The following is a 13686-nucleotide window of genomic DNA, read 5'->3' on the forward strand; positions in this document are numbered from 1 at the left end:
CGCACACACACACACACAAACACACACGCACACACACACACACAAACACACACACACACACACACACACATATATATATATATATATATATATATTAAACAAAATTAGATAACAAAGCCAAAGCTGTGAGGAGTTTCCGGGACATTTATAAGGAAAAAATATAGATATAGTCTTAAAGCTGTTTCTGGGATATTAGGGATATCTCTTCATCAGAAACGATGTGAGAAGGTTAAATAGAGGTAAATATTTGAGTTCGAAATAAAGAATTATTATGGAAAAGGAGATAGGGGGGAATATAGAGGGAAATAAGAGAATGAAAGTAGAAATAAAAATATAAAATATTATATAAAGATAAAAATATATCTTTATATATTCTGCATTTTTATTTCTACTTTCATTCTCTTATTTCCCGTTATATTCCCTATCTCCTCCTTTTCCATAATAATTATTTATTTTGAACTCAAATATTTACCTCTATTTAACCATCTCACATCATCTCTGATGAAGGGATATCCTTAATATCCCAGGAACAGCTATAATACTATATCTATATCTTTTTTCTTATAAGTGTCCTGAAAACTCCTCACAGCCTTGGCTTTGTTATCTAATTTTTTTTTAATACACACACACACACACACACACACACACACACACACACACAAACACACACACACACACAAACACACACATATATATATATATGCGTGTGTATGCGTATGTGCATTTATGTATAAAAGTAATCTGTGTTTATTATGTACATTGTCTGATATGTCTTACAGAACTTCTTATTTCCATTGCAAATGCATATATTACATATTTACTAACAATTTGCAATTATGTATTTTTGTGACTATGTCATGAGCTGTTGAATATTTGTCATTGTTAATTAGTAAAAGAATATGTACATGATATATAATTGATAATGTAGCAAAAACAAAAAAAATACATATAGAACATTTTTATTTAATATTTATATACTCTCTGTTGTTTTTAAGTTTTATATACTTGGGTGAGTGTGTGCGCATGCTTACTTTTGCGTGAGCGCACGCGCGCGCGTGTGTGTGTTTGTGTGAAATTCAATATTTATCTCAACGTGCAGCTTCTATAATGCTAAAGGATCTTAGTACAATTTTTATCTCTTAATGAAACTGCAGACTCATTCAGACAGCTAAATCGAAATTGAGAAAGCTATTCAATATACTTTACACATGTTGGCACTTCGTCGCTTACGACGTCGAGAGTTCCAGTTGATCCGATCAACGGAACAGCCTGCTCGTGAAATTAACGTGCAAGTGGCTGAGCACTCCACAGACATGTGTACCCTTAACGGAGTTCCCGGGGATATTCAGCGCGACACAGTGTGACAAGGCTGAGCCTTTGAATTACAGGCACAACAGAAACAGGAAGTAAGAGTGAGAGAAAGTTGTGGTGGAAGTGTACAGCAGGGTTCGCCACCATCCCCTGCCGGAGCATCGTGGAGCTTTAGGTGTTTTTGCTCAATAAACACTCACAACGCCCGGTCTGGGAATCAAAATTGCAATCCTATGACCGCGAGTCCGCTGCCCTAACCACTGGGCCATTGCGCCTCCATACTTTACACAGTATTCGCAGCAAAATACGAGGAAGCTAGCGCCGTAAGACTATTGAATAGTACCGGAAATGTTTGTATTTGGTTGTTCTCTGTCACCGGCAGTATTCTACACAATTTCAAGATTAGTACGGAGGATAAAAGAGACCAGTAATTCACTTTAAGGAACCCGTAGAATGTAAGACATAAAAAGAGTCCAGTGGGTTTTCAATTCAATATATGAAGGGCCACAAAAACGTTCGGCAGTAAATTTTATCTGACAGCTTAACCATTCTGACAAACCACCTCCCTCCTGGTAATGCAGATGAAAATTCACCAAATTAGACATGTACAAGGTACATCTAGAAGTACTCAAACATTTTCAAGAGATATATTCATAAATTTCAAAGTACAAAGCTCGAGACACCTTCAAAGTAGGATTTTCTGACATCAGTACACCTGTTGTAGCATTCCAGTCACTTTGTGAAGGCCCTATTGAGCTCCTCCAAAGTGAAGGTGTTCGAAAACCTGGTCACAACTTCCTTCATCTTCAAAACGACTGTCCCTGAAGTTCTCTGTCAGCTCGGGGAACAACCAAAATTACAGGGAGCAAGGTCAGGACTGAGGGTAAATGAATATTTTGATGTATATCTCTGTAAAGTAGCTGGTTACCACTGTGCACATTGGGAACAAACTTTGCACAAATTTTGTTTTTCAGATCTTTATGAATAATTCTGTGCACACCAACTACAGACTGTATGCATATTGTCTTTGTAAAAGCACCTCAATCTGCATCCAAACTATTGCAAAATTTCCCAACCAGTTCTGATGTTCTGACGTCCTTCTCCCTCCCACACCTCTCATCACCTCTCACCTTCCCTCTCCCTCCCTTGGACATCTTGTGCCAGTGAAACATTTAATTCATAAGCAGTATGGAGCATTTCATATGTTTCTTTAGCATGAGCTGCAAAGCAGTATTAGTAGGGTGTATCCAAATTGGTGTTACAGCCGTCTCCTTCAATCTGGAATAAAACAGTTGGCATGTCAGCTTATTAGATTTGTAGTAATGGTATACTAAGATAAGAATAATCTAGAACAGTCATAACTGCCTCTCCTAAAACGACTCAAAACTTCTGGAATGCACCTCATAATCATAAATTTTCGAAACCCTCCTCATCAGGTACTGGTGTTGATAATCTATATGGCATTGTAAGTGATGGTGATATTGAAGCAATTATGCTTATGCACGCCAAATGCAGCGAGGGTGAGTGTATGAATGATATTTTACTGTTAGCCTCGAAATTCACCTGGTGCGTTTGCTTTCACATCTTTGACATACACAGATTTTTAAAATTCACAATATTGACATCCCAGTAATTCATCATGATTGTTTTTCTTACTCATTATACATCCATTCATACGTACACACACATACACACACGCACACATACTTACACGCAAACACACGCGCACACACACGCGCACGCACACATATACAATCAGTTCACCTCTCCGCGCTTTGGCACACTTTGTTAAATTCAGCTTCCTCTTTCCCCATACTAACTACTGCACCTAGTCCTTTATTTCCAGAACATTGGCTCATTGGAAATTTTTCCTTCCTAATTTTTTTTTCTGCTGCTGTTAACCAGCAACAATTTAAATAGAACATTAACTGCATCAGTGACACTCTCCGGAGATGTGCAGCAGTCATGGCTCTAGTTCCACTTTCTCCACGCTTAGCAAGTAAACTAAAACGATTGAAAAACTGCAAATATATTAACTCGAAACCTATGCAATAGCACAACAGAATTCTTCAAAACCAACTCACATATCCACCACGTCGGTGATGAGAATTCATTCATCCAGTTTGTCACTAATGTATATGTGTATGTTCATGTGCGTGTGTGTGTGTTGGTGTATGCATGCAATTTTAAAAGAGCTGATAATGATGAACGTGAAGATGTTAAAAGTTTTTGTTTTTAAAGAAGGATAATTTCGTAAGTTATATTCAGAACAGTTTCTGTCCAGATAATTCTATATCAGTTCATGATTGGATGTCAAAAGAGCGGCTCAATCCATAATTGAATGATACAATTACACTTAGCAATGGTTTCTAGAAATGAATAATGGGATAATATGATACATGTTAAGTGATCATGGTCTCCTCGGAATGATAGAAAACTAGTTTTAGATATATTTAAAGAACAATTGTCAATCATTTCAGCCATTGGTAAGTATTAAGAGAAATTAAATAATTCATGGTCTCTCTAAAGTCTACTATTGTTTTTAGTAATTACAACCTTTGTATATATACGAGTCTCAGAACAGCCATTCAAACAGAAATGCAAGCACTACTAATATTTCAAAAGCGATCAAGTATACAGATGATATCAAAAGATTGCAAGATATCGTTGTTGTGATCAAGTATGGTAGCAATATGCAATTAGTATAATGCTAATTTGTTTTAAGCTCATAACTATCAAACCTCGAATGTAATACTGCTTAAACCAGCAACGTCAGGAAATATTGCATTTCTGAAGTGAGAATCTACGCGAGATCTAAGAATTTTAGTGAGTAACGACACAATTTTTCATGCAGCTGTTGCAAGAGTGTGCCGAAATGTAGCGTGAGAGAGCCTATGAAATCATATCTATGCTGCGGAAGATGTTTGTTGTATGCAATCGACTTATTTTCTCCCGTGAAATTGCTGGTCTTGTGCCAAACTTTGAAAACAGTATACGTGTGTGTAGAATATAGGATATGATTTAATGATCCTAAGACTTGGAAAATAAAACTACCATCAGTTTATAAGTAATATCTTTATGGAAGATATGAGTTCGAGGTTGTGTGAGTTGTAGAAGATCCTGTTTTTTTTTTTTCGAGTGATGCAAAATGGAATTCATTTGTCGTTCAGAGTTCTAATTTTTGACAAACTATCTTCACGCTCCATCGAAGAATCGTTTTGGTGAGACATCGAGGAAATAAATGCCTATTGCTCGATTTGCCGGGAATAGTAGTGAAATCACTTTGATATCACATCCTAACATCTTAAAAGATGGCTTTCGATCAACGATTCCAAGATACACTGTTCCTGAAAAGAAAGAAAAAACATTTTGACGGCTGGAATACCATTAATCCTATGACTTCTCGATCGACGTTTATCTGGGGTTAAACAAGAATAACAACTATCTTCAATGAGAGGTATACTGTTTAAACGTTTTAAAATCTATCACAAAGTTTCGTATGACTCCATACATTTTATTTTGCGTACAGATAATTCTTCACTCGATGTTGTTGAAAATGACTTTCCTGACAGCTTGGTTGGATTATTGGTGATGGTAATGATGGTAAGAAGAATCGTCTTGATGAGTAGTTCTGACGACGACGATGACAATGATTACAATGCTGATGATGAGGGGTAGAGGTGGCCTGTAGCATCATATATTTCTAATGATGGACGAATTCATTTTATATATATCAATAATACCGATGGGAATAATTGCATGGAACTTCCCAATAAAATACCGAAGGGCTGTAATAGGAAACAGGAATTAGGTGATAGATATAAAATTCCTTACCTATGATAGTGAACGTTTTCGAATCAACTAATTCATTGTCATCGAAGGATAAAAAGCAGCTGAATTGTTTAGAAACTGAACATGTATCAGATGAGAAGGTCAGGCAAGTTTGTACAGTTGTATTGTCGATGATTAAGTCTATCTGTATTCTGGCAGACCACCAACTACTTGTTTCACATGATGTGCGGTTACAAACTATTTTAAGTTCAGGTTCATCTTTAATCTTTGCTGCGGCGTATACTGTTAGCTTCGTAAATTCGGCTATATTATTCCCCTGACAAATTATTCTGTTCAGGTTGGCTCCATCTTGCATTAAATTTAAGGCTACAAGTAAACAAACCAAAATAAGTAAAGGAACATATATATACAAGGTTGTGTGTGCTAGCAGAGCTAGCTAGGTAGCTAACTTAACAAGCAGGCAGCTAGATGTAGTAAATAGATAGAGAGATTAGATGGAGATATAAAACCATAAAGAAAGTTATACTAAATACCTACAAAATAAATTCATGATTTTCTCACTTCGCTTTTCCCATTTAGACGGAAATTCCTTTCCAGAGTTACCCCAGTCCCTGTGTATAGGTGAAATCGTTGTCTTTTCTTTAATGACAAGTGAATTCGGACAAATTCTTGATACTTGAGATTATTTTTCCTTCTCATTTGGATTCGGTTTCAGTTGTCACTAAGCGTTTATTTTCTTCTCGAAGCGAAAATGATTTCAATAAATTAAAAAGCTTTCTTTTATGGCACTTAGTAGTCGTTTATTTGGGTTTTTTCTCCAAATCGATACCACTGACCATCCTGAGTGGTTTGTTTTCCGTTTTGCTTATCTATGTGTGTGTGTGTGTGTGTGCGACATTGCCTTTCATCCTTTCGGAGTCGATAAATTAAGTACCAGTTGCGTACTGGTATCGATCAAATTGATTAGCTCCCTCTCCCAAAAAATTTCGTGCCTTGTGCCTAGAGTAAAAAAGAATATTCTTAAAGCTAACGTTTACTTTTTTACTACTCGCTCAACTCCCTACTTATAATTTAATACCTGATTAAATTAAATGCAGTTAGCTTCATTAAAGAGAACTAGAATACCGCTATATTTTGGGATATTATATTGGAAAATGTATCGGTAAAATAACAAGTAACGATGAAATATATGTTGAGAAACAAGAAAATAACACAGATGTGAATTCTAAGCAGTAGATTTTCATCGTTTCCTAACTATATTTGTGACTATCGTTCTTAAATAAAAGACCCGGATCAAAGGAATTTAATTCTGTAAACCTCGACAAACTTATTGCTGTAGAAAAAAGTTGTAAAATTTTGATAATACTAACCTCTAACATCTCCTGAAACCACATATGTGCTATTTGTAGCAATCATTTGGGAGAATAATTCTTACATAGAATATATAAACTGAGATGAAATAGGAGCAGTAGAAAATATTATGGCAAAAAAGTGGTCAAATCGTAAAGAATATGATGCCCCGTAATGTTATTAAACCAACATAATCTCAGTTATTCCGAAAAGATCTAAATGAGAAAAATCTTATACTGAAAACTGCATGAAAATCAATGCAGCACAAAGAAACTCATGAAGTAAAACATAGTCACTTTTGACAATGACCCCCTAATAACGTTTGGCATTGATATCAACCGAGTTGAGTTAAATATTTTTTCATATTTCAAGTTTTATTTAATAGTAAAATCAAATTATATACGAAAAGTGTTAGCTCATCAAAATATATTCCGGCAGGAATAGATCAGCATTTCCAGCCCCTCAAGCCCCTCATGTTTACGCTTCCTCAAATTGGTATTATATGCGGGGCAATTGCGCGTCTTCGATTTACCAGCACCGGGTAGGAGGCTTTCAAAGTATCATATACTTGCTGCAGTTGTTGAGCATAAGGTTTAGCTTTTACAACATAAGCATAAACATCTGGGACAAGATCAAAGTGCAACACTCCATCGAAATTCCACTAGGCATTTTCACATGACCTTCTTTTCAAATGGCTCTTGTTTGAAATCAGGTTCTGAAGTTTGGTCGAAACTCAATCATTGATTTCTCATAGCATTACGAAAATAAAACCAGTTTGCATCCCTAGCTACTATGTAACGCCAACAGGTGGCATCTAGAGGATCTACCAGTATTTGTTTGCAAATGTTCACATGTCGTGGACCCTGCTCACGGTAAGTTCATGAAGACCTTCTCAATAGCCACTGTTTACAAGGTCGAGCTACGGAGATGTCGATTGATGGTGCTTTATGAAAGGTTTGCTTTCCTTGAAACATCTGAACCCGTTTTGTGCGATACGTACGTTGACAGTTCCTGTCCACATCATTAATTTCTTTTTCCGTTGCCCTTGCACTCATCCCTTTTTTTACTTGTAGCGTAAATGACTTTGATTGCAATTTACCCCACTGATTATCAAAGCTTTAAAATGAAAAGGATAAACGATTAATGCTTACATGTATAAATGAAAAGGAAGAATAAACAATTCAGCAGCGATTGCACAAATTGTATCAAATTAATGATATAACATGAAGATATAAGTTATCAAAAATCATCACTGAAAATTTGAAAAGACTTGGACTCGACCTAATATGGAAATAAACTTAAGTAAAAGTGCAGACAAGAAAGGTAGCGTTGATTTCGTTCCAAGTTTTAAGCGGCTTTTATCCTGTTGAAGTTTCGGTTTGCTTGTGCCTTTATAATTTTTGATTTACTTAGGAATTTTTGTTTTTCTAATGATGTTTCCGATTTTCCAATATTCTAAAACCAAATATATTTAGTAAACCATATTTAGATGGAGGATTTTAGATGAAAATCAGTATTTTAAATGCAAAGTTCAAGTACAAAAAATAGTGGTTTTAGATCTGAGTTTAGCTGTAAAGGATATCATCAATTTTCATTCACATTTAACAAAACAAAAAAGTCTTCGAGAATAACATTGCTCTTAAGTTTAGAGTACATTTGCCATTTTAATCTCATCAATTAGTAAATTCCACTTATAGTTTCCAAATTTTTTCTATGTTATTTTTATACCAAATTGTAAAAAAAATGATACAGTACAAATGACTAATAATCAAAAATATTAATATGACTACTTTGCACAAAGTTAAAATTGAGTCTGAGTCTGTTGATGAATAATTAATCAATTGTATTAAATATAGATACATTAAAGGAAGTGGGTATTAAAATTACATTCTGGCCGACTTCGTTATATAAAGACATTTTTCATTTTTATTTAAATATTTTTTAGAAGTGTTTCAATTTTAATATCAATGAAACAAAAAATTTCGAAATAGCTTTAATGATATTCAAAATTTTATAAAGATTGATCTTGGTTTAATTTAGTTTCTAAATATTGCTAACATCTCTTCCTTTTTTCCATCACTGTTATCCTGATTATCATGTCTGGATGCAACAAGGATAGCAGAAGTTTAGTCAAGGGAAATGTCAAGTGTTATTGCAAAGGTCTACTTGACACCTTCAAAGGCATCACCAATCTGAACATCTGATGCTTGGTTTTTCATGGTGGCATCAAGTATATTTCGGGTTGTATATTTGAAGTAGTTATCTCAAATGCTTCTCGGATATGTGAAAATGATCAGAGGCCTTTTGCTTCAAACTGGTTGACAAATAATTGCTGAACTGCTTCTTGACCGACATCAATCAGTCCATCTACTACCGAGTTATTGGTTTTTTTCCTGCATGGACTCAGTTTTTCAATGGCATTTTTATATAATATATTTTTGTCAAATTTGGATTTAAATAATATGCATTTTGGTAGTATTCGGAGTTTAAAGTAGGGAACGATTAAAGGAAAGACTCGGGTACTTTTGAGTAGCATGTTAGTAATGTAGTTAAATTTCAAGAGCCATTTTCTTTCACACATAACTCCGCCTCATGTCATTTTCTAACTGAGATCTTCCCCAATGTTCTATGCTGTCTGAGGAAAATAAAGTCAGTGTTGTGCACTGTAGAGAAGGTGTGATTTGTTGGTACAGGTAAATAGCGAACTGATTCGATAACAGAAAGTCATGGAACAACGGAATCGTTCTTCCATTGTTGTTTTGACGCGTCCGGGCACACTGCCAATAAAATTGTTAAGCTAACGAAACTTTCAAATGCAAAAGTTTATCGTGTATATAAACGATTTAAAGAAGGAAACGAACACCAGACTCGAAGGGAATACAAGCGCAATCCAAAGATTCCCGCTGGCCGCAAACGTTCGATTGGAACCAGCCCATCCACATCCATGAAAACTCTTGCAAAGAAACGCAATGTGTCCCTCTCCACAGTATCCAGATCTGTGAACAGAAACCTTGGCATGACTAGCTATGTTCAACGACGCCTTCACCTCCTAACGGCTAAGGTCAAAGCAATCAGAGCCGAGAAATTCCCAAATCTTCTCTCATTTATTAAGCATCAAGATGCAGGAAAAACTCTCGTATTTGTGGACATGAAGAGGTTCATTGTGGACGCTGAGGTGAATCGCAGAAATTCTCGAGTGATTGCATACAGCCCTCCTTGATGTCCCCACTGTGTTTGAGACTAAACATCCTGCCTCTGACGGTATTTGGAGCTTTGGCGAGTGATGGAAGTGTCACGGATCTACTCTTTATTGAGTCTGGCTTGAAGATCGGCACAAAAGAGTATCTGAACATCCTGAAGAACTTTCTGATATCTTGGATGGAGCAGAAATTTGGACTTAACAATTTGGTGCTTATACAGGATTCTACACCATGCCATGAATCAAAAGTAACATGGACTTTCCTTGATGAGAAGGTGCCATTTTTGAGGGCCATCATCTAGCCTAGATCCCAATCTTCTCGATTATTTTTATGGGCGCAGTTCAAGCAAGGACCAATGCTTCACCACATTCGAGTGTCAACGGTTTGAAGACCTGTATCGTGCGTGTGACAGGTAAAATCAAAAGGACGAAGTTTGCGGCAGCTGCAAAAATATTTCGTTCTTGTGTGGAGGCAGTAATTGCCTGTAAGGGCAGCCACAATGAGTGATAAAGAATTTTGTTCTAATAAATGTTACATTAAAATTTTATCTTTCTACTACCATTATTTTAGCATTTTTAACTAGTCTTCTGCATCTTAAAAATTGTCTCAATTTATCTGCAAGACCCTATATTGAGAAAAAGTCAATTCATGTCAATAAGGACAAACGGAAACTGTTTGATCTATGCCAAGAACAAGGTTAAAATTCCTCAAGAGCACGGCATACTTTGCTTCCTCCATTGGTAAGAAAAACATCGCCTACAACTAACAGAAGATATGGCAGGTAGTGATGTGCAGATCTGTCTAGTGTCCCCAGAATGATGCATACAAAGTTTTCAGCATCTGTGATAGTCTTAGAAATATAACGAAAGTATTGTCGTTCCATCTCATATCTTTCCACAGGGTCATGGAATCAATGTTTTTGGCAACGTGAGTTGCTGGAGACAATTGTTAAGCTGTGGATGGATGAAGTAGAAAGCCATATAGAAAGCCATACGTTCAACAAGATCTTCTCACAAAGCCCATGTAACCTAAGACTGGATGTAAGACAATTTTTACGATTACCATACTTGTGACCTCCAAACTCGCAAGATTCATATCCTATGGACTACTACATTTAGAGAGTTGCTGAAAGGGATACTAATTGATTTCTTCACTATACCATAACTTCACTGAAAAACCATCACTATCCAGGTGATGCCTGAAATGAATGAGGACTATTCAGTGCAGGAATGTCATCGAAACTGAAGGTGGATTCATGAAATAATGTTAAAAGAAAACTTATTGAGAACATATCTACAACTTTTATTTAAAAAACATACATTTAGTTTTTGCTATATTAGAGTTGTTTTTATGAAATTACCAAATATATTCTCAAATGTTTCTCGCATACTGTATATACGCCGGTTGCGAGCAGAGGTTAGGGTTAGGATTAAACCGTATTCAGTTAATCGAAATCAAGTGGGGAATCCGTTATGAGATAAGTGTTAGTTCGCCGTATAATTTGAGAATAAAAATTATTCCACAGATAACAATATCCAATTCATTTGACGTTTATCACAAATTTTCCAATGAACAAAAGATACGGGTTTGTTTCTCCAACAAGGAAATTCCATTATATTTATACAGAAGTTACTGTTTACCAACCTATTCTAAATTATAAATTTATATACATATGGAATTATCTATTCTTTAATCATGTATTATTAGAAATACAGCTACCTTGCAGTGTTAACCTTTATTAAAGCGACTTCCTTATACTCCTGTTAGTCATTTAGCCTGTTCCAAAATGGTCAAAATAAGTATAATGAAGAGGCTGCTAGTCAGGAAGATGAGACGACGAACATTCGAGTTAACTGGGTTCTGATTAGTTGGTATTGAATTTATGGTAAAATACCGATTAAGCAAAGTAGTGTACAAGGAGAGTCTATCACCGTCCACCTGTATGAATATTCATAACACATTAAAGTAAAACGAAAGCGTGAAATGCAGCTACTACCTTTTATGTTCTGTTTGGAACAATTAAGTTTCGAAATTAGTAGGGTCTTTCAAAACATTCCTGGTATTATATTGGCTAATTTTAACTCAGGTTACTTAAGTCGCAACGACTTAAGTAACCTGTTGTTATTCTTTCTTTGAACTCCAAAGCAGCTGGTTGTATTTCCAGTATATAACAATACAGTTTGCATTACATAACACTACCGATGTTATTTCTATTACATAACAATAATGGTTGCTTCTATTGCATAATGATACTGTTTTTTTCTATTATATAACAACATTGATGTTTACAATATATTGCAAAATATTGTTACTTCTGTTGTTTCTAGAACATAACAATGTTGTTATTTTTTTCTCATTCGTTATCCCTGGAAAGCAAATTTTTGGATGGATGACTGGAAATAGTTTCGATTCGGTATTTGGATACTGATGTTGTTGTAGATATTGTTATTGTAGTTCTTGTTTAGCTATCACAACTGCCCAGTTCGATTTGCCGAGTCGGGGGAATGGCATATAAAATAAAGGTGGGTTAATTGTGTCTACAGACACTCGTAATCTGGCTGAAATGTTTTTGATAATAAGTTAGTCCAGATAAGGATGTGATTTGAGTGATGCTAATCAACAATAACCACAACAATAATAATAGTTTACTTGTATCATACAGTAGTCAGTTCTATCTCGCCTTACTAACCTTACTACCCAACTTTTACCTAAGTTAACTAAGATATTGACGTTAGAGATGATGAGATAAACAGCTCACATTTACAGCTGCTAAACAAACTACTTTAATATAAAATCTGGACACTGAGGAAACTTATTATGATCTGCAATTGGCTACAATTTATGAATCTGCAAGAGGCTTCATAGAACAATTGAAAAAATTCCTGTGTAGAGAAGCATAGAGTAACTATTCTGGTCACATGTAAGTGAATGCAATATATCTACCATTTGCGTTTATTTAGAGGGAAGGGCGGTACCCAAAACCGTATATTTATTTAGAGTCTCAGAGACAGGCAGGTGAAAAAGAACAGGTTATCTGCAAAGAGAAAACATGGCCAGAGTCTCCGAGACGAGCAGAATGAATGGAAAAAACTATCTGCAAAGAGAAAACATGACCAGAATTTAGCAGAATGACCATCGTTAAAGGAACCAAAGGAAAAAGGCGCTCAAGCCGGGTGCACATTAGGTTTACCAAATTATTTATATAGGAATCTTTGTTGGAGGAGGTCACCTTCAAATTGTACAAAAATACTTATTGACAGATAGTTGTACCTCAATATATTACAGCATGTTTTCCACTGTCTCCTTAGGCAAGTTTCTTTTACTCTTCGCGCTTAATTAACTAATTCTACATTAGTACTGTTGTTTTCATAAACTGTATCGGCCGAACACATACACTATCACTGATACAGACGTGTCCCAGAGCATAATACGTCAATATACTTGTATGAAGCTTCAATCTTAATTACGAAATGATTAAATTAAAAATAGGGTTGTTGGTAATCAATTCGTGTTGTTCTATTAAATTTTATTTGAGTAGCTTCCACCGAACGCATTGCATTTTATTTATTTCTGTTTGAACAACTTTGAGGTTTAAGGTCTATATATGAAGGCGCTATCTCATATATGTGTGTGTTTATATGCGTATATATGTGTGTGTGCGTGTGTGCATATATATGTGTGTGTGTGTGTGCGTGTGCGTACACATTCTCACAGACTTACACAACTCACGTGTCACTGCCACAATATCTCCTCCACAAACATGCGAAACAATAAACACACAGTGCCATACGCGAATTACTAATGCATATGTCAGATAGATGCATACATTTATATTGCACACACACCTATACATACAACGGTCAACCTATACATACACATACACACACATGAATCTGGAGAATCTACAAGAATAGATGCAAGCGCTAATTTATAAAAACATGTGACATATTAATAAACATCTGTAAATGTACGATCATCCAGATATCTGAGTACTTTATTATTTTTTCTAATATATATATACATACATATATAT

The 13686-nt window shown here is 35.5% G+C and overlaps 1 protein-coding gene across 3 annotated transcripts in view; it reads right to left on the bottom strand.

Annotated features, from left to right (window-relative positions):
• LOC106874046 (uncharacterized) overlaps positions 1–13686 on the bottom strand; it is a 163309-nt gene that overhangs the window by 39343 nt on the left and 110280 nt on the right. For 2 of the 3 annotated variants that reach the window (XM_052969498.1, XM_052969500.1), the window contains exon 8: positions 5146–5469. In XM_052969498.1, coding sequence (XP_052825458.1) covers positions 5146–5469 — 324 coding nt within the window. Of the gene's footprint in view, positions 1–4382; positions 4659–5145; positions 5470–13686 lie in introns of those variants that run through there. The other variant, XM_052969501.1, reaches the window with a different exon arrangement.

The sequence above is a fragment of the Octopus bimaculoides genome, chromosome 7, assembly GCF_001194135.2.
Source record: "Octopus bimaculoides isolate UCB-OBI-ISO-001 chromosome 7, ASM119413v2, whole genome shotgun sequence".
Classification (NCBI taxonomy): domain Eukaryota; kingdom Metazoa; phylum Mollusca; class Cephalopoda; order Octopoda; family Octopodidae; genus Octopus; species Octopus bimaculoides.